Source organism: Marmota monax, unplaced genomic scaffold (assembly GCF_021218885.2).
Source record: "Marmota monax isolate L192 unplaced genomic scaffold, Marmota_monax_Labrador192_F-V1.1 WCK01_AAM20220418_F8-fsc00080, whole genome shotgun sequence".
Taxonomy (NCBI): Eukaryota; Metazoa; Chordata; class Mammalia; order Rodentia; family Sciuridae; genus Marmota; species Marmota monax.
This window is the reverse complement of record NW_026694750.1, coordinates 4,843,555-4,863,527: the sequence shown is the minus strand read 5'-3', so window position 1 is coordinate 4,863,527 and position 19,973 is coordinate 4,843,555. Positions and strand designations below refer to the sequence as shown.

The window sequence follows — 19,973 nt, the reverse complement described above, 5'->3', positions numbered from 1 at the left end:
ATCCCAGCCTGTGGTCAGAGGCACAGACGGCGGGAGGGAGGGGCACAGGCTTGGGAGCCTGCGCAGGGGCTGCCCATCCCAGCTCAGCTGGGCCACCAGGCCCCACCCTTCCCCGCCCCCAGAGCTCCATCAGGAGACTGGCTGGGTTGGTGCTGGGAGCTGACAGGTTGGGAAAGGAGAAACAGGGGGTTTTCAGCCAGGTAAGAGGGGACGGCTCTCCCTGTACCCCACCCCAAACCCCCTCCTGAAGAAACATGAGAGCCCAGGCCCTCTGCTGGTTGATGAGGGAAGGCTGGTGCATGGCAATCTCCCTGGGGTGCAGCCCAGGGCCCCTTCCCTTGGTGGCTTCTAGCCTCCTGAGCAGGGAGGGGCCAGGATGGGAGTGTCTCTGGAACCCGAGATCCTGCTAGGGGGCTGGACTTGAATCTTAGCCTCAGAAGAACCCAATACCCTTTTGCAATGGGGAAAGGATCTCAGAGAGGGAAGTGGCTTGACTGAAGTCACACAGCAAGGGCATGCCTGAATGGGACCTGGCCCAGAAAGCGCAGGTCTGTGGAGGAGGCTTGCCCTCACAGCCCTCCTGCCTTCTCCTCAGAGTGTGGAGCATCGAGTACTGTCCCAGGATTCGTCCACTGAGCTGGAGGCAAAGCAGCCTGACTCGGGCATGTCCTCACCCAATACCACCATGTCAGTCCAGCCACAGAACTTTGACCTCAGCTCGCCTGCCAGCACCCTCTCCAACTACGACTCCTGCTCTTCCAGCCACTCCAGCATCAAGGGCCAGTGTCCTCCTCCTCCTCCTCGTGGTGAGTGGGCTGGAGGGAGAGGGAGGAGGGAAAGCACACTGCCTAGGGCATCCTGCCCATGGTCCACCACAGGCGGCCCTTCCCTCACTGTCCTAAACTCCCAGAGGGGACGCCCAGGGTCCTGTGTGCCCACCACACAACCACATGTACATCCACATGTATTCCCCCCCAAAACTCACATGCACCTCACCCATGGTTCATTGTTCTTGCCTACCCACACTCAAAAGTCACATCTGTATGTCTGTAAACACAGTATACACATACATAGGAATGCTCAGGCACACAAGCAGAGTCGTGTGCACCTTACAGGTCTGCGTGCACTTACACAAGGACTCACACCTGCTTTTTCACTGGAGAGATACATGCACACAGTGTCTACAGACCAACACAGACACATTCACAAATACAAAGAGTTGTGTGCATAAATGTGAAAGGCTCAAACATACACAATTGCACAAACCTTGGGCAAAGCCACACATGGGTCTACACACTGACCACACCCTGAGCATGAACGTGGTCCGCCCGCAGTGCCTGTTTCCTGTCACCAGGTGGTGGACTGCAGAGCTGACTAGGTGCCCCGGAAGGTTGGGTGTGGCCATCCAGACTCCTGCCACCTGCTCTGCCAGATCTTCCCTGAAGAGCTGCCTCTCCCCTGTCCAGGTGGCCCTGCCCTGCAGGCACACCTGGAGCCCAAAGCCCCCTGCTGCTTCCCTTCCAAACCTGAGCACATTGTCCTCCAACCTTAGTGCAGGGCTGGGGAGCAGGAACCATCCAGCACTGTCAGAGGCCACAGTGAGCCACATCGAATAGCACCCAGAGACTGCTTTGCCTCTCAACAAGTGGTTTCTAGGTGGTGGGGAGTCTGGCAAGTTCTGGGGGACAGCCTCTCTGCAAACTCCCACACCCGGCCTTCCCTGCTGCCTCCGCAGGACTTTCCAGCGCAAGAGCCGCAGACATACAGAACTACATGGATATGCTGAACCCGGAGCTGGGCCTGTCTCAGAGCAAGATAGGGAGATCTGTACCCCCGCCACCGCCCCCCAGCTTCCCGCCACCGCCCCCACCCCCAGGCACCCAGCTGCCCCCACCTCCACCAGGCTACCCAGCCCCCAACCCCCCTGTGGGGCTCCATGCAGCTGACATCTACATGCAGACCAAGAACAAGCTCCGCCACGTGGAGACAGAGCCACTCAAGAAGGAGGTAGTGAGCCCTCCCCCTGCCTGCCTCCCAGGGGTGGGACTGGCCTGGCTAGTAGACACAGGTGGGGTCCCTGGGTCCAGGGCATGTTCAAGAGTCAAAGCTCCTGATCAGTTCCACGAGGGCTCAGGGCTGCACTGGGCACAGGGAAGTGAGTTACACAAACACATCGCCCTGCATGCCAAGTTGGGGTGAAAACATCTGGCCCCGGATGGCTGTGCCTCACCAGGAGCTGGGTCTATGCTGCCTCTTGCATGGAGTGGCAGGGTTTTCCCTGAGTTGACAGAGAACGTGTGCAGATTGCTCTCCACTAACATGCCCATGCCCACAGCCATGGGCTCAGGTGAAGAATGGAACCCTAGATGTCTTCCAGGTGGGAGATGCCATGTCGTAGCTTGAGGGTGAGGGCCAGGAGGAGGGTGTGTCAGGTGAGTGAACACCAGCAGGGCCCAGCACCTGCTGTCCGAGTGGCCAAGAAGCTGAGGTTGGCTCCTGCTGAGGTTTGAGCTTCTGTACTTTGGAGGAGTCAGTGCTGAGGTGGGCACCCTGGGGGGAGAAGCAAGCACCCTTAGGAGGGTGGTGTGAGGGAGGACACAGTGATTATGAGTGGTCCAGGTCACCAGGGACTGCAGGGAAGCAGGCAGAGGTCCTGTCTGGGCAGCTCTGGGACTTGGGCAGGGAGGTTGAGGGGGCCCAGCTGATCTGAGAGGTGGAAAAAAAATATATGAGACCACAGGTGGCCAGGTGTGTGGCGGCAGCCCCCCCAGGGTCCTGTCAGAGCCTAGACCTCTGAATAATCAGTTTGCACTGGTGGAACAGGTCACAAGGCCACTGTCACAGAGGCTCGGGAGGGACATTGAGCTCCACAAGAACTCCAACTGCCACCCCCTTCATGCCACCCCAGACCAAGCTCTAAAATCAGATTCCCCTTTCATCTCTGGAGGGAGCTCTAGTAGGCTCTGCTGGGGCTGCAAGTGGCCTGGGCCCAGTCAACTTTCTCAGCCTGGGCTGGCATGTGAGCCCTGCCCAAAGCCTGGGACAGGTGGTCTGACCAGCACCCAGTCCCCATGCCTGAGCCAAGGGCCAGGACTGTGCCTTCCCACACCCCTCTGGGGTGTGTGCGTGCTGAGCTGCAGGAGTTGGGTCTGCTCCACAAAGAGACCTTTGTGTGCCTGCTGCGCCCTGCACGGGTGCCTGAGCTGCGGGAGAGAGCAGGGTCGTGCCTCTGGGGCTGCAGGGGGTGTGGAGGGGGCTGGCTGGCCTAGAAAAGAAATCCAGCGTGTCGCGTTTCCTGCAACGTGAGCCTGGACGGGCCGGGTGCAGAGGGTCCGAGGCCACCTCGAGGACGCACAGGCTGGGAGGATGGGGCCCAGGACAGCCCCCACCACCTCCGGTCCTTCTCCCGGAGCTGGGCTTAGCTGGGGGCATCCGCAATGGGGCGGCAGGCTGAGTTGTTACCTGAGCCCGCCTTGCTGCCCCTGAAACCCGAGACTTGTGCGCGGGTGTTGGTGTCGTTTCCGAGGATGGCGATGGTTTCCAGATGCAGGAGGGAAAGGAGGGGACGCGACCCGGAACCCAGGAGCCAAATGAGACCGCCAGCGGTCAGACCCTCATCCTGTCTCTGGCAAATGAGTAGGGGCCTGAAGGTCGGGGTGCCAGGACCATGTTCAGGGAGAAAGGTCCAGGGGGCGGGGCCACACCTGGCCGGTGCGACCGGTGCAGCATACCCGCCAGGTGTGGAGGAGCAGTTGGGCTTCGGTGGCATCCCTGACTGCTGGGGGGTTCGGCCTGGGATTGGCGGGTCCTAGGTGATGTCAGGCCGACAGAGCCCATAGGCCAGCAGCGACCGGGCGGGCGAGGGCCGGGCTGTAACCTGAGAGGAAGGATCAGGTAACGCAGGTGTCGGATCCTTGCCGCCCCCGCCGCCAGGTGCACAGCGGGGGCCACCGGCACAGTCGCAGGTAGGAACAAACTCGGGGCCTGTCGGCCGGGAACCCTGGGCAAGCAGGAATCTAACAGGGCACCGGCTCTGGGCAGGGCTCCCTAGGGGCCGAAACCCCCCTAGGACGCATGGTTGGCTGCAGGGTGCGGTCCGGGCCACAGGGCTACTAAGCTGAGAGCTGCTATCCCTTCGCCGGCTCCCCCTGGCGTCGGGGCTGGGCCACCCCGCCCCTGGACCCGCCCCTTCTGGCCTCAGTGGGGGCCCCTGTGCCCTTGGCCTCTGCCCAGAACCCCTCCCTGTAGGGCCGGTCCAGGCTTCCCTTCCACCGAGGCCCCCTTGACCCTAGCCCCGTGTTGCCCTGAGAACAGGGGAATCTAGGGACTCGGCGGCTGCACCACTCGACGGCTGCTGGCCGTGAGCCCCGGAGAGAAGAGCTGGGGAAGGGGGCGTTGCGGGGTGTTGGGGACAAGTGGTCAAAGCCCATCGGTCTTCCCGCAGCCGAGCTCCCGCGACCACCACAACGGGCTGCGGAGGCAGGACTCCGGCCGCAAGTCCCGGACCTTCATCAAGCAGCCCAGCACGGGGGACTACTACCGCCAGCTGGGCCGCTGCACCGGGGAGCCGCTGGCAGCACGCCCGGGCATGGCGCACAGCGAGGAGGTGCGTGCCCTCCAGCCCGCACCCGGCGGCCGCCCCGGATCCGGCCCTGCAGCCCGCGCCTCACTAGCCAGCCCTTCCGCTCCCCCGCAGGCGGCTCTGCTCCCGGGGAACCACGTGCAGAACGGCTGCACCGCGGACTCCAAGCCGTCCATGGAGCTGCCGCCGCCGCCCCCGCCGCCTCCGCCGCCCCTGCCGGAGGCCCAGAGCTCGCTGCCGCCTGCCCCACCTCTGCCCTTGGAGGGCGCGGGCTCCGGCTGCGGGCAGCGCCGCTCCTCGTCGTCCACCGGCAGTGAGTAGGGGAGGGTTGCCGGTGGGGGCGGCGCCAGCCCCAGAGGGGGAGGGAAATCTAGACACCGCCCCCTCCCCAGTGCGCCCGCAGGTCCGCCCTCTGTCCTCCTGCTTCTTCCCTAGGGCCCCCACCCCACTGAAGACTTGACCCAAAGCGAAGGCTCTGAGTTACCTTCCCTCCTGCCAGAGCGGGACTGGGAAGTGTGGCCTCAGGCAGGTCCCCTCTCCTCTCCAGACCTCCTCCCTTCCTCTAAGGAAGTCTCTCAGCTCTGGTGGCTGGTGTTTCTGATGAACCCGTTTTACGGGTAGCGATGAGTGGACTAGTTTCAGGAGGCAGGACTGCTCATAGGCGTTCTTCCTGCCCCTGTCCATCCTCAGTTCCCCTCCACCTCTCCTCTGGTTCTTCCAAACTAGCGCAGACTTGAGTCCTCTCACATACCCCAGGAATTCTTCCTAGTCAGATTCCTCCGGGGCCCTTCTCCCTCTGGCTATCCCCCTGGGCAGCGTGTGTGGGTAAGCACTCGCTCTACCATGAGCTACAAGGGCTCCTGGGCATCCTTTATTAAGAACTACTGGTGACCAGGATTCCTATCCTCTCTTCTGTAGGATGGGGCACTGCTCTGCCTGACAGGCTTCCTGGAAGGTGCCCCCAACCCAGACCAGCAGGTTGGCTTCCTCACCCAGTTACTCACTCAGTGCAGGGACCACGTTCAGTGGCCCCATCCTAAGCTTCATCTCTGACTAGGAGTGTGGTTCATATGGAGCCCCAGTCCACACAGCGTGGGCCATGGGAGCATGTCACTACTGGCTGAGCCTCCAGAATGTCCCCAGCCCACCCTACCTCTGCAGTCAGTTCCTCCGTTCTTCTGCATCCTGCAGCAAGGACAAGGAGAAATGGGGACAGGGGTGTAGCTCAGCGGTAGAGCTCTTGCCTGGCATGTGTGAGGCACTGGGTTTGACTCTGCACCACATATAAATAAATAAATATAAAAAAAAAAAGAAGAAGAAGAAGAAATAGACTTTGGGCTGCCCCCGACACCCCTCCTATCAGAGCCTGGGCTGGGTGCCCTAGCCCAAGCAAATGCCAAGGCGGAGGCCTTGTGAACAGACCAGGGCCAGTGGTGACCCTGTGCAGCACTCAGGGAACTGGACATACCACCCTTATGGGGCCCCAGAGTGGACTGAGCCAGGGTCACAGGACAGGAAAGCTCCTCCTCTCTTCTCGTCCCTCCTGCCCTCCCTGGTCCTCTTGCTGTCCCCATCTTACCCTGGCCCCCTCTCCCTCCTAACTTTGCTGTCACTTTTCTTCTCTCTTCTCTCGGTTCCTAGAAGCGAGAGTCCTGAGGCACAGGAAGAGTGAGTAGCTGCGCGCGGTTCCTGGCTGAGGCTGAGGGTGGGGAGAAGGCTCATCAAGGAGAAACCAGACAGAACGGGCTGGGACTTGAGGAAAGGGCAGACCAGGGGCCAGTAGGCAAGGGGGGACCTCAATGTCACAGAGGGGCTCTTGAACCCCACACCAACCCTCATACCCCCACCACACCCACATATGTGCCCAATCATTCTGTGCCTGGCTGACAGTTTTGCCAAAAAAAAAAAAAAAAAAAGCAGACTGTATGCTTGTCTCTCTTTTCCTCTCCTTGTGATGCACCCTGGGATCCCCATCCCAGGCAGCTGAGAGCTTCTGGCCTGTTTTGTTCACCTCCACCCCCAGATCTGACCCCTTCCTCAGGGTTCCAAAATCCCCATTCACCTCCACCAGCCACGCTGGAAAATGCAAACTCTGCCCAAGCATTTGCATGCCATCTGCCTGGCCCTTCTTCCTCAGTGCCCTCTCCCATGTCCTTAGTAAGCACCCCCTTCCAGGGTCCCCGGGAGCTGAGTAGTGTATTGCCATAAGTGTGCTTCCTGCTTGCAGTCAGTGTATCTGCTCATCTGTGGGTGTGGGGACAGGGAGGGTGGTCTGGCTAGGTGCCAGTACTCCAGGGTCCTGAGTCCTTAAGGCTGTGGAAGCCCCAGCTGACTCAGTCCAAAGGTCACTGGGCTTTGCTGATGCAGGGAGAGGGCTGGAGAGAGACTCCACCCTGGTAGGGCTGAGCCAGGGAACCTGGGACAAAGGTCAGGTGGCTGGGCGGAGACATACCAGGGTCCCCAGGGCCATTCCAACAGCCACCATGAACTCCCAGGGGCCTCCAGGCGGGGCCTCTACGCCCCGTGAGTAGGGCCAGGAGAATGGTGGGGCCACCATGGGCTGGGAGCTGAGGGCCCACTTCTGGGTGCCCTGAAAGCGCTTGAGGTACCCTGGGATCTAGAGAGCTACCTCTGGCCCCAGGGAGGGCCCCACCTGTCCTGGTTTGGGATGGGGGCTGCAGAGAGAAAGGTGGAGGATGGTGGGGTTATAATCCTGCCCCCAATCAGTGATTCTCCTCCTGTGGGCAGGCACTAAGTCTTTCAACATGATGTCCCCAACGGGTGACAACTCAGAGCTACTGGCTGAGATCAAGGCAGGCAAGAGCCTGAAGCCAACACCGCAGAGCAAGGGGCTGACCACAGTGTTCTCAGGCAGCCGGCAGCCAGCAACCCAGGTAGGAGACTGACGGGTGCCCCTACCCTGGCTCCCCTTGCCTGCCCAACACTCAGCCCCAGTGCTTCTTCTTGCAGCCTGACACACAGGTGCCACCTGTGTCACCTGCCCCATCTCGGGCCCGGAGCCCCACTCCACCAGCCGTGGGGCCTCAGCCACTGCTCAATGGCAGCATAGTGCCCGCACCACCCACCACCCCTGCGCCAGGTGTGCAGCTCAATGTGGAAACTCTCGTCCCCATACACGATGAGCAGGGCCGGCCCATCCCTGAGTGGAAGCGCCAAGTGATGGTGCGCAAGCTGATGGTGAAGATGCAGGAGGAGGAGGAGCAGAAGCGGAAGGTGGGTAGGGCAGGGCTCCCCAGAAAGCCTTGGGGTCTGCGTTCAGCCTACAGTCCATTCCCTGTGCCACCTCTCCACCTGAAGGGGCCCTTCAGCCTCAGACAGTGCCCAATGCCTTTGGAGGAAAATGAGGTTGCAGAACCCCCCTGAACTGGTCCCAGTCTCTCTGCCCCAGCAGCTTGTTCTTAGAAGAAGAAAGATGGCAATGTTTACCAAGCTCTCCTGTGCCCTCCAATCACCTGGGACCTTGATATTCTGTTTCAGGTCATCTTGGGGGTGCTGAGATTCTGCATTTCTAACAAGCAACTAGGTCTGGCTGATGATGACACTGTCCAAGGACCTCACTGTGTGGTCTAGAGGGCTTTGGTCCCAGCCAAACTGACTTGGGCTCTGCTCAGCCCTGCCACTGTCCAGCTGCTGGCACTTAGCTTTGTCCAGTCTCAGTATGGCATCTGTGAGATGGGCTAATTAACACTAGCTGATGATTACCATCATTCATGAAGCAGATGTTCCCTGAGTGCCATCTACATGGCACACACATGTGAAATCTGGGAATTTGTGGTGAATATACCAAGGCCTGCTTCCAAGGGAGGTGTGTGTGTGTGTGTGTGTGTGTGTGTGCATATCAACAAGCAAATAAATGTCCCCAAGGAGACAAAACAGATGATGTGATAGAGTAACAACTGGGGATACAAAGCAGTGATCACATCTGGCGCTGTGAGGCCTGGCCAGCTACCTGGAAGAGAATGGGCATTTTCCTGGAGCAGTGGGGAGCCTGGGGCGGTGAAGCAGGCAGCTGCATCGTCATCCCTGTATGTGGGAAACTACAGTGGGTCAGGACGGATCAGGAGGCCTGTGGGGAGGTAAGGTCAGCCCCCAGCATGGAAAAGCTGGCCACAGAGAGCTGATCAAGAGGTAGAGGAAAGTGAGGAATAAATGAGAAGCGTCCCAAATATTGTCTTAGTCCAGTGGGGTGCAGGAAGGGGTGAGAGTCACAGTGGGAGCTGCAGTAGAATGGTGTGGTCTCTCATTCAGCATGTAAAACTTTTCCCCCCGGATAGGGAGAGCATGGGACACAGGAGAGCCTGAGAAGCATCAGTGGGCTAGCATGAGAGGCTTCTCTGGAGTCTGGCTTGAAACTAGGGTTTGGATGGGGTTGTGAAGGGCCTCCTTGCCTCTCAGCTCCAAGGCCTTTCGCATGTTCCTTGAGTGGTGTAATGAGCAGCCAAGCCAGGCATGGAGATCCTCTCTGGCGGCCTGCCCTCCCTGCCTTGCAACAGCGACCAGCGTCCAGGTGTGCCCCCACCATCAACCAAAGTGGACACTGTCCAGAGCCAGGAGCCGAAGCCTTTGCGCGGTGTAATAGCCCGCCAGCCAGGCGTGGCCCATCCCTACAAATGCAACCCATTACACCACCCAGGACATGCAAAAGGTTCCGCTGCGGGAGCTGGGCCAGAGGGAGACGCGCCTCCCTCCCCTCTCTTCTCTTCCCCGCCTTAGCTGACATCGGCTAGCTCCTGCTGCTATCCCCCGGAGGGCTGGAGGTACTCCCAGGAGCACAACGCCATCCTTGGGCCCTTCGGGGAGCTCATGACTGAGGCTGACGTCCTCCGCATTGAGCAGCAAATCGAGAACCTGCAGGTACTGCACAAGGCTCAGAAGCTGGAAGCGCGCCTGCGACAGCTGGAGCTGGAGCTGGAGCAACTGCTGCCCGTCTCAGCCGCCCTGTCGGCTCCACGCTTCACCATTGACCCCCGCCGCATGCACGGCCGCGCCGCCAGCCTGCCCGCTTGGTGCAGCAAGATCTCCACGCTGCTCAAGAGCATGGCCACGCTACTGGCCGCACTGGGCGGACGGCCCGCACACCTGGCGGAGCTGCTGACGGCCGAGACTGGCCAGCCGCTGGAGCCGCTGCCTGATGCACCCTCACGACCAGGGCCGCTTTGCTTGGGCCGCTCGCACTCTCTCAGCTGGTGCCGGGAGGCCGTGGCGCGCGAGATCCTCGAGTGCGGCGTTTCGGTGCAGCAACTCCGAGCCACCTATGAGCTGCGTGCCCAGGGCGCGGCGTCCACCAGCTGCCAGCACCACAAGTTCCCGCAGCCGGCCAGCACTCCAGACCGTGAGCCCATCCTGGAGGAGGACTACGTGGCTGCCGGCTCCGAAGAGCAGAGCGCTGCGGTGGCAAACGGACTACTGGACTCTGAAGAGCCCTTGGGTACCTTGGGCCTGCCTGAGGTGCAGGACCCCCAGGTGGCACTGCCAGAGCCCGAGCAGATAGCGCACAGGCCGCCACTCTCCACTGAGCTGCCCGGCGTCCAGGACTACATCGACATGCGCAAAGAGCGCATTGTCTACCTTTTCCTGGAGCATTGGCGCAAGTGGACCTTCCGGGGCCCTGGGCGCCACACCCAGGTGCGTCTGCGCAAACTTCTGCCTCGCATTGTGGCAGCAGGCGCTGGCACTGTCCCAGATGAAGAGGTAGCCTCCCCGCCCCCGGAGGGCGACAATGAGGCCTACGGTCAGGATAAGCGGTGGCGGCACTTGCTGAAGCAGAGGCAAGTGGTAGGCAAGTTGCTGGGTCACTGGCGGAGTCTGCTACAGCAAGTACCCGCACGGCAACCACGAGGCCCAGGCCTGGCGCATGGCCTGTACTGGCCCCAGCACTTCCTGCCACCCCTGGACGGTGGCACCCCTCGACACTACGACAGCCTCACGCTGGACCTCTTCATGCTTGGCTACTTCCAGCTGCTAGAGATGCGCCTGAGCCGCGAGGAGCGCAAGTTCCGCCATTTGCTGTGTTATGAGATGTTCGACCGGCTGGGCAGCCACCCGTGGGAGCTCATCCGCCTCTTCCACCGCCTTGTGATTGAGGAGGTGGAGGCCGGCAGGCGCAGCTGGAGCGATGGCTTCGAGGACCTCAGGTGCCAGTTCTTTGGAGACAGCCCAGAGGCTGAGCCGGCCAGGGAAGAAGAGAAGGAAAAAGAGGAAGAGAAAGAAAAAGAGGAGGAGAAGGAGCCCCCCGAAGAGGCTGTGCCAGCTGACATGGAGGACCTGACAGAGGAGCAGCCAGAGGCCCCTGCCCCAGCACCACAGCCCCTTCCTGCCACCCATCCCCCCAACTCAGACCCATCTTGTCTCCCAGCCCCTGCTGAGGACCCTTTGGAGTTGGTGTCTGAGATGGGCGAGTTCAGCAATGAGGACATCTGTCGCTACATTGACCGTAGCTTCTCTTTCTGGAAAGAGAAGGAGGCAGAGATGTTTGACATCTGAGCAGTGAGTTCAGAATTTACTCTTGAGCATCTTAACGTGGGTCTGGATACCTGCATGATGCCCTCCAGAAGCCAGAAGCCAGCAGGGGCTGGAAGAACCCAGGACCGGTGAAAAGCTGCTTGCTCAGGACCAGGCTGCCTCAGCCTTCAAGGTCCCCTCTAGACAGGAAATGGGGCATTTGCCTGTATACGCAAGGCATGGCACCTGGCAAAGCTGGGTGTTCCCCTCTAGCCCCATTGCTGAGCTCTGTGGGGAGCCAGGTAGCAGAATCAGTCCCTCAGAGAGTGAGGGATCATGGCCCTATCTTGGGGCACTGTGGCTGTGTCTCTGGCTTTTCAATGGGTTTGCAGCTACCTCCTTGGCCACCTGTGGTGTTCTGTGTGATGTGTGATGTGGACAGACTCTCCTCTGTGACATCCAAGGAATAAAGCCCTTTGCTGTAAGCTGTCTGTGTTGGATGCCCCTCACATACAGTGTCATTGCAGCCCCACAATTGTGGAGCAGGTGTCCACTCCTTTGGGAAAAGGGCAAGCATGAGCCATAAGGTACCTCACAGGGGAACCAGGGACACTCCGAGTCCCTGAGCTAGCCAGGTGGTAGTGGTTGGTGGGGGGAGTCTTCTGTACAGAGATTCTGGATGATGGACCTGGTACAATACATCTACCTGCCCCCATGGTAAATCAGGCTCAGGCCTCTGGGGTCCAGCTGTCCGTTCTCCATCTCAGCTCTGATCTCCCTGGCACCACCTGTAGTTCTCTGGCCTGGGTCGTGGTGGGGGGTGGAGGGCATGTGGAGAATGGGGCAAGAGGCACCCTCTGAGGAGACTATCAGGCACCTTCATTCATCTATCTCTTAGATGGGCATCAAAAGCATCTCTTCCTGTGACCACATCTGTGTTCTATTGTCCCTGGATCCCTTCAGGTGCCCTGGGTTGCGGGTGCATCCCCACCCTGTCTTTCTCAGCCACACCGATCCTGAAGCTTTATGGTTGTTTCAGGAGGAGGAGGAGGAGGCCCGGCTGGCCAGCCTGCCTGCCTGGAGGCGAGACCTCCTTCGGAAGAAGATGGAAGAGGAGAGGTGAGCTGGGGGTCAGGAGGAGGCTGAGCTGGCTGTGTGTCTTGACTGTCCTCTTCAGGTGGCAGAATCAACTAACAGTGTCTCTTTCTCCTTCCAGGGCGCAGAAGCGGTAAGTGCAGGGCTGGCCTGGACCTGACACCCTTTCCACCCAGTTACAGTAACTTAGTCTTTTGCCCCTTCATCCAACACATATGCTGTCACTCGATTCTTGCAGCATGACTGCTCTGCTTCTAATAACACCACTGGACCCCTTTCTCCCAGTAACTGCTCACCTGCCCCCAAAGTCTAGCTCTCATGCTCTGATAACCTTGTTCCGAAATGAGCCAGTGCCCATCTTCCACTAACCCAGCCTTTCTACCCTACAGTTAGCCCAACCCCATGATCACTACCTTGATCATCTGCCCCAAGTAATCTAGCCCAGTGCTGTCCATTAGACATACAATTTGAACTCTACATGTAATTTAAATATTTCTAGGGCCCACATTGAGAAAATAAAAAGGCACAGGTGAAATTCATTTTAATAAAATTTAACCCAAAACATCAAAAAATATGTCAACATATAATCAATATGTCACTAATGAAGTGTTTTACACTCCCACTCATGCTTAGGGCCTAGCCTGTCAACAGAACAGGTTACCCTTATGTCTCTGTGTGTCTGTGGTACTGGAGAAGCACTACCACTGAGCCACTGAGCTACATCCCCAGTCCCCTACCTCTGTGCTCTAATAACCTATTCCTAATTCCCCAGCCTCTGCCTCTCGGTAATGGGGTGTCTAGATGCCCAACCCCAACCTGCAATAATCCACATTGACAGCTCTGGACAACTGAGGTCCTGGCCCCAGTCCTCTCCCCTTTAAACCCTGTAACTCCCCTCCTCACACAGTGCCACACCTGACCCATCACCTTCCTTTCCAGTAACACCGCAGCCCATACTAACCCAACCACAGCCTCCCACTCATCCAGCTTCTCTGTGGCCCAATTACCCAACCTGCCCCCAGTCCAGTCCCTGTCCTTCATAGCCCACATTTCCCATGCCCATCCTGGTGCCTGGTTCGCCCTAGTTTCTGGCCCCAGGCTTCACTGCGTTCTGCCCTCACCCCATCTGCAGAAAAGAGGAGGAACGGCAAAAGCAGGAGGAGATTCAGCGGGAGAAAGAGCAGTCGGAGAAGCTGCGGACACTGGGCTACGATGAGAGCAAGCTGGCGCCCTGGCAGCGACAGGTCATCCTGAAGAAGGGGGACATCCCTAAGTAATACTTCGCGGCCCCCTGCCCACAGCCTCCAGAGCTCCAAGAGGTGGGGGTTCCCCAGCCCCCGCCCTACTTGGCCTGACGGTGCGGAAGGTCTGGGAGCCGCGCGGCCCTCCTCTTCCGCGCCAGAATCTTCCCTAACCCCTTTCCCTGGTCCCGCATCCCCAGCCCCGCCAACGCTGGAGCGCGCGCGCCGCCACAGTCGCCGGGGAAAAAGTGCCCAAGCTGCTGACGCAAAAAGATGCTGCTTCTTTGCATGCCGACTTACATATATTTGCATGTTCGTTGAATGTCAACGTGTGCAGAGCTCTCCCCAGCCCCGTGGGTGGCGACTGTTTTCCTGCGGGGCGCGCGCTCAGATGCAGCCCCCTCCCCCGCACCCCGGAACCTGGGTCGCTGGCGCATCCTGGGCGGAGGCAGGCCCGGAGCTCGGGGAAGGGGTTTTCCTCCCTCCTCGACCCAGATCTGCACCCGGCCCAGGCCGCATTTCTCATCACCCCCGAGGGTTTCCTCTCAGTCATTTGTTTACCAGAAACCGGTGAAAACTGCCTGTCAGGGCAGAGCTGGGGGCGGAGTTGCTGCTTCCCGGGGCCCCACCTCCCTCTAGTTAAGTCTGCGCCCCGTCCCCAGCCAGGCCCCTCGCTTCCCAGACCTTTTACCACCCTGGTGGAGTGAGTGGAGGGCGAGGAGCCCTGCACTTACGGCTCCAACTGCTCCCCGCCCCATCCTGCCACCTCGCTCGCCCATTAAAGCTCTCTCCACCGCCTGGGGCTCGCGTTTACTCTCACTCGCCGAAGCCACGACTTTCTCTCCTTCACCGAGTTAATGGGCCTGGGCGGACGTGGGAGGGGCAGGCTTGGGAGCGCAGAGCTGCACTGGTCTCCACCACCGGTCCCTGCACTTCGGACCCTGCTGGCGAGACTCCCGGCGCCTTTACACCCGGCGGAAATGGAGCCCAAGCCACACTTAACATTCCCAGCCCCAGAGAATTATCCAGAAGCTGCTTTTCTTCAGGGATTTAATACCAAGGCCCCGCGAAACTCAGAGCAAGTCTCTCCCGACAGTCATTCATCCTTCTTCGCCTTAACCCGAGCTCTGCAGGTGAGCAGGGAGGAGGCTTGCTGGCGCTGCTTGCTACACAGGGCCGTGCCACCAGCTTAGTAAGTGACATAAAATGTCTACACACATAAGTAACTGTACTTAAGGCTTCTGCAAGGGTCACCAGAATGTCAAAGTGGCCGGTGGGCCCTGTGTCACGCTCCGCGCTGCAGGCGGCTGCGGAGGTCCTCGGCGCAGCCATCCAGCCCCATGCGCTCTAGGGCCGCGTAGACTGCGCCCAGACCCGCGGGCTGCTGCTGGCGCCAGCGCTTGAGCATCTCATACTGCTGGTCCCGGAAGCGGCCAATTTCTACCTCCACAGCCTCAATCTCTGCCTCACGCAGGCCCAGAGTGCGCACAAACTCCTTCCAGCGCCGCGCTGGGACAGCGTCCATCACGTCATATAGTTGCGGGCCAGGCTGGAGCACTGCAGCAGACGAGCCTGCAGAGGGTGCTGGCGAGAGCGGGGGTGCCAGAGGCGGGCCTGGGGTGGAGCCAGAGAGAGCCAATGTGGAATAAAGGCTGTGGCCACCATGGGATCAGGTGCTTTCAGGCCTCTGCAGGAGGCTTGCTGGATCTCCCCCACCCATCCCAGTCAGGGAACTGGAAGAGGTCAAGTCGTGAAACCCTAAATTCCCATCTTAGACTTAAGAAAATGGACTCAAGCCTAAGGCCAATGAGGTCTCTTACCAAGATCTCTGCTGGGCAGCTGGTCCCAGGACTGTGGCACCTGCTGGCAGGGCACTTCCTGGATCTGAGGGCAGTCAGGGGTCCGGCTGTTGTCTACCAACTGGACGGTGCAGACCTTCCCACTGCTGCCAGGGGGCACCAGAAGGGTGTGGGCACTTTCAGAGGCTGAGAGTTGGGTGGCCTGGAAACCAAGAGAGAACCTACATCAGTCCTGTCTGCCTGGAAATGCCCCATTACTGCAGTCTCTAGCCAGTAGTGGACATTCCTTGCCATAAGCAATGCTGCTTGCCCCAGAGCCCCTGACTTCTTGGTATGGCCCAGCAGAAGAGCTATTACCTCTGCCTGGAATACCCTGCCCTGCTGCCATCTTCTTGTTCCCCCAACTCTTTGCCCAGGTGTACTCCTCCAGACCCAGTAGATAGCCACTTGAGGGCCTCACCCACTGAAAACAGCTCTCAGCACTTGTGTGTGTGTGTGTGTGTGTGGTATTAAGGATTGAACCCAAGGGCACTTAACCACTGAGCCACATCCCCAGCCCTTTTTATATTTTATTTAGACACAGGGTCACTAAGTTGCTTAGGGCCTAAGTTGCTACACTGGCTTTGAACTTGTGCTCCTCCTGCCTCAGCCTCCCTAGCCACTGGGATTACAGGCGTGTGCCACTGTGCCCCACTACCCTCAGCATATTTGCCTATTAGTTCCATCTTGTGCTGGATGCTGTGCCCCTGATGCCTAATGCCAGAGATCAGGACATATCCTCCCAGTTCCAGAAAGCAAATTCTTCCCAGTGTATACTGGGATGTGAAGCTTACCTGCAGTGGGGTCGGAGCCTCAGTCCCAGCTTTTTCTGCTGACAGAGATACAGAAGATCTGGTCAGCAACCAGACAAGGCCCCTGGACCTGGGTGCTGGTCCAGCTCCTCTTGAGTTCCTCCCCTCCCCGTACATATTCCCTGCCTTAGTTTCTCTACAGGGTTGAGTTGCCTCTGGAACAACCATCCTGACCCCAGGCCTCTGGAAATTGTTTGGGTATGTGTGCTTTGTATGTGTGGACTTACCAGGAACCACTGGTTTGTGAGGCTGGCAGCAGCGGTAAGTATAGATCAGGGTGCCCCCAAGCAGGAACAGGACCACCAGGCCAGCTACAAGCACCTGTGCCCAGAACACTGAAAGAACAGCTGGTGGGTGCTGGGTGGTAGCCCCTTCCCAGCCACCCCTTGGCCCATCCCAGTTCTCCCACTCGCATACTCTGCCTCCAGCCACAAACAGCAGCACAGGGCTCAGGACAGCTCCCCAGGATGCTCCTGTAAAGAGGGACTAGATGAGGAGGTACACCCCAGCAGGGGCTACCAGGAGTGCCCCACAGCTTCCCAACCTGGAGACCTTGCCTTCCCCAGCTTCTCTCCTGTGAGCCTCACTCTGCTCGAGAATTTCCCCAAAGTACTGCTGAAATGTCACTTGTGTCCTTAAAGCAATAACAATCACTACTGTTTTTTAAAACTCTAGACTAGATTAAGGGTCACTAGAATGTCAATTGCATAAGAACAGGGATTTTTGCCTCTTTGGTTCCCTATGTAGTCCTGACACCTAGAATAACATCTGGGAACTGGTAGATACTCAGTAAAAAAGACTCAGTGGATAAATGAAGGTGGCTTTCCCCTGATCACAGCCCTGAGAAGAATCTACTGGCACCCCCTGATTAGATGGAAAACCTCAGATCAGAGAGGCTATTTCTGTGAATTTGCCCAAAAACTAGCAGCAAATCCTGAATTAAAGCCCAAGTTCTTAAGCTGTAACTATGGGGCTCTCTCAAAGTAACAGATCTTTTTTTTTTTTTTTTTTTTTTTTTTGGTACCTGGGATTGAACTCAGGAGCACTTAATCACTGAGCCACACCCCAGCCCTTTTTATTTTTTATTTTGAAACATGGTCTCACTAAGTTGCTGAGGCTGGCTTTGAACTCATGATCCTCCTGCCTCAGCCTCCTCCAGAGCCTCTGGGATTACAGGCATGGGGCCCGCACCCATCCTTGTAACAGACCCATTCTTTTTTCTTTTTTTAATTTTTGTTTTTGGGCACCAGGGATTGAACTCAGGGGCACTCAACCACTGAGCCTAGACCAGTTTGGTATTTTATTAGAGACAGGGTCTCACTGAGTTCCTTAGCACCTTGCTAAATTGCTGAGGCTGGCTTTGAACTCGCAATCCTTCTGCCTCCATCTCCCAAGCTGAACAGATCCATTCTTAATACTTGAATGGAAGAATTACTAAGAAAAATTCTGGCAGAAAGTGAAGATGTACCCCCTTATTTACCTGGCATAAGGTGAACTTAGACTCATGTACTGTCCTGTTTGTCTAAAGTGGGAGCCAAGCTCCCCCCTCCCTGTCCCTTCCTATCTCTAAACTAGCAGCACCTGTCCCCAAAAGCCTCCACCCCACTACCAATCTCCCTCCCCTCTGGCCCAGGACAGCTAGGAAGTTACGTGGGGCAGGACACGCAGCCATTGCCATATTCATAGAAGCCAGGCAGGCAGGGCCCACAGTCAGCGTCTCTGCTGGAACCTGCAGTCCAAGAGATGGCAGGGTCAGCATGGGAGAGGAGGGGGCTGGAAGAAGGGGAAGTGGGGAAGAGAGCCCAGGAGGGTACTCACAGGGCAGCTCTGTGTACAGGGCCTCACAGTCTGGGCAGCGGCGGCAGAGGAAGGGTGAATTTTCCCTACAAGGCTTGACGGAGCAGTCAATCAGCCAGCCAGGCTCACAGCCGCAGCGGGTGTCTGCCACTGCCGAACAGTTCTCCAAGGCCACCTGGAAGGCTGGCAGAGTGTAGGGAGATAGTGCAGGGGTAGTCAGGGGCTCCTACAGAGAAGCCAGAGACGCCCAGAAAAAAGGGCTAGGCCAAAGAGAAGGGAGTGGGCTATCCCCAAAGGGAGAGAATTTGGCCCAACACAGCAGAACAGAGGCCAAAGCACATGGAGACAAGGTGACCAGGAAAAGAAAGGAGCAGAGGCATCCTGAGGAGGGATCAGGTTGGAGGGGTGTGGGGAGGGTGGGCACAAGGTCCTCACAACCAAAGGTTAGGTCCAAGCCAGCCACTTCCTTCAAAGACTACCCCCCCACACACTGAGCACCAGACAGCCCTCACCCTCCTCATCACAGGCCTGGCAGCGGGTACACTGATCCTTAAAGTGGTTATCCCTGGCCAAGAAGGTGCCCTGGGGACAGGGAAGGCAGGTGGAGTTCCCACAGGGTTCTGTGCAAGGGGCCTTCATGTAGTGCCCTGTGGGACCCAGACAGGGGTCAGTCAAGGCACCGCTCAGCACCTCCAGCTTGCTCCAGTCACTCCCTCCGTCCCTTGCTGTCTCCCTACTTCCCTCCCAGCCCACCCCCAGCTGCGGCCCAGCCCCCCACCTCATCCCAACCCCGCCAGACCCTCACCTGCCCCAGAATACCCTCCTTTCCCACTGCTGCCACTTACCCACAGGACAGCCCCTGCAACAAAAGGGACCATTCCTCTCCTGGAAGTCACGTGTGCAGTCACACCTGGGGCCAGGAAAGCTGCCCTGGACACCCAGCAGCAGCAGGAGGACAGCCTGGAGGATAGGTGCTACTGACCCCCCGTGTGGCTGCACCATGAGGGGGCCCCTCCTTGCCCAGGCTCCTCCATGTCAGAGGCCCCAGCATTTGCCCTCGGAGCGGCCCACCTCTCAGGCTCCTGGGCAGAAGGGGTGCCCATGGCTGGCGGAGGGACCAGCTTCCTTCCCGCCGCCCCCCCCCCCCCCCCCGTGCAGGTCCAAGCTCGGGAAGAGCAGGCCCGGGCCCTGCCTCACACCCTTCCCTCCACCAGGGCGGGAAGCGGCCGCCCCACTGGTGCTGAGGGTCGCCCGCGGGCCCCCAGACCCCTGCCGCCCCGGGCGCGGTGCTTCCTCCCAGCGGAAGGGCCCCGCCCCGCCGGAGGGGCTAACTAGGTCAGAGACGGGCCGACGGCGCGGCCCCGCGCTCCAGGCGCCGGGGCTGGAGGGAGGCTCTCCGCTGACTCGGCCTGGCGTCCCCACTCACCGCAGCCACGGCTGCCGCGCAGCCCCCGGGCCGCGGCTCCATGGCGGTCGCGCCGCGCTCGGCCCTCCGACGGGCGTGCGCGGCCCGGGGCTTCCCCGCTCCGCCCGCGCCGGCTGGGCCCGCCCCGCGCCCCGAGAGGAGCCCGCGGGGCGGGGCCGCAGTTCCCGGGAAGCGCCGGGGGACGCGTGCCGCCTGCCCAGGCCGCCCGCGCCCCCCGGCTCACCTGAGCTGCCCGCCTCGACAGGCCGCACCCGCCGCCCCCAGAACCGGCGCTAGGAGGTGGAGCCCCGGCAACTGCCTGCCCCTCTCGGCCTCTGGGCCGTGGAAGGGGTTGGGCCAAAAACACCGAAGAGACCCAGGTGGGAGACCCACCTTTCCCAGAGGACCTGGGTGTGGGTCTAGGTGATGACTCAGTCCTGCGTCCTAGGGAGCAGAGTCAGAGGAGGGCCACTTGCCCTGACTTAAGCTCACAGGCAGGGCCCAGGGCCAGGCCCTGAGACATCTCAGGAGGACTCTAATGATAGGCTTCCTTCCTGGCTGTGGCAGGGAAGAGGCCTGGTCCTTAAAGTGCCGCATGACACCCCACCCCAGTACTGCAAGGCTGCTTCCCACTGTGTCTTCCACCGGGCCCCCACTGCGGCTGGAGGGGCACAGAGCACAGAGAGGAACCACCGGGAGCTCAAGTATGCTCCAGGCAGGAAGGGGTGGGCTCCAGAAGCA

The 19,973-nt window shown here is 59.4% G+C and overlaps 2 protein-coding genes across 11 annotated transcripts in view; one reads left to right on the top strand and one right to left on the bottom strand.

Moving 5' to 3' along the window:
• Espn (espin) overlaps positions 1–14,178 on the top strand; it is a 28,982-nt gene extending 14,804 nt beyond the window's left edge. The window contains exons 6-14 of one of the 9 annotated variants that reach the window (XM_046424404.2): positions 596–806; positions 1,736–2,007; positions 4,445–4,606; positions 4,697–4,895; positions 7,331–7,476; positions 7,553–7,816; positions 12,084–12,163; positions 12,261–12,272; positions 13,272–14,178. In XM_046424404.2, the coding sequence (XP_046280360.1) occupies positions 596–806; positions 1,736–2,007; positions 4,445–4,606; positions 4,697–4,895; positions 7,331–7,476; positions 7,553–7,816; positions 12,084–12,163; positions 12,261–12,272; positions 13,272–13,416 (1,491 nt within the window). In that variant the 3' untranslated portion in view covers positions 13,417–14,178. Of the gene's footprint in view, positions 1–595; positions 807–1,735; positions 2,008–2,208; positions 3,966–4,444; positions 4,896–5,500; positions 5,561–6,223; positions 6,251–6,485; positions 7,188–7,330; positions 7,477–7,552; positions 7,817–9,316; positions 11,530–12,083; positions 12,164–12,260; positions 12,273–13,271 lie in introns of those variants that run through there. The other 8 variants (XM_046424402.2, XM_046424398.2, XM_046424401.2 and 5 more) reach the window with 8 other exon arrangements.
• A 235-nt stretch (positions 14,179–14,413) lies between these two features.
• On the bottom strand, positions 14,414–19,348 carry Tnfrsf25 (TNF receptor superfamily member 25). Of its 2 annotated transcripts, XM_046424412.2 has the most exons (10): positions 19,254–19,348; positions 18,673–18,787; positions 18,340–18,474; positions 17,849–18,010; positions 17,681–17,759; positions 16,448–16,503; positions 16,258–16,365; positions 16,013–16,050; positions 15,201–15,381; positions 14,414–14,994 (listed from the first exon to the last, which is right to left on the bottom strand). In XM_046424412.2, exons 1-10 carry the CDS (start codon positions 19,293–19,295, stop codon positions 14,666–14,668), a joined length of 1,245 nt encoding a protein of 414 aa, XP_046280368.1. In that variant the 5' UTR covers positions 19,296–19,348; the 3' UTR covers positions 14,414–14,665. The 2 variants fall into 2 exon arrangements, with proteins under 2 accessions (XP_046280368.1, XP_046280369.2); XM_046424413.2 differs by lacking the exon at positions 19,254–19,348 and having other exon boundaries at positions 16,013–16,047; positions 18,673–18,958.
• Between the last annotated feature and the right edge of the window lie 625 nt (positions 19,349–19,973).

Bases quoted from the DNA above. Each gene is read 5' to 3' on its own strand.
- Tnfrsf25 (XM_046424412.2), bottom strand. From the start codon at position 19,295: ATGGAGCCGCGGCCCGGGGGCTGCGCGGCAGCCGTGGCTGCG. The intron at 18,788-19,253 runs GTGAGTGGGGAC...CCTATCCTCCAG, and splicing joins GCGCGGCAGCCGTGGCTGCG to GCTGTCCTCCTGCTGCTGCT. The intron at 14,995-15,200 runs GTAAGAGACCTC...GCTCCACCCCAG, and splicing joins GCTGCCCAGCAGAGATCTTG to GCCCGCCTCTGGCACCCCCG.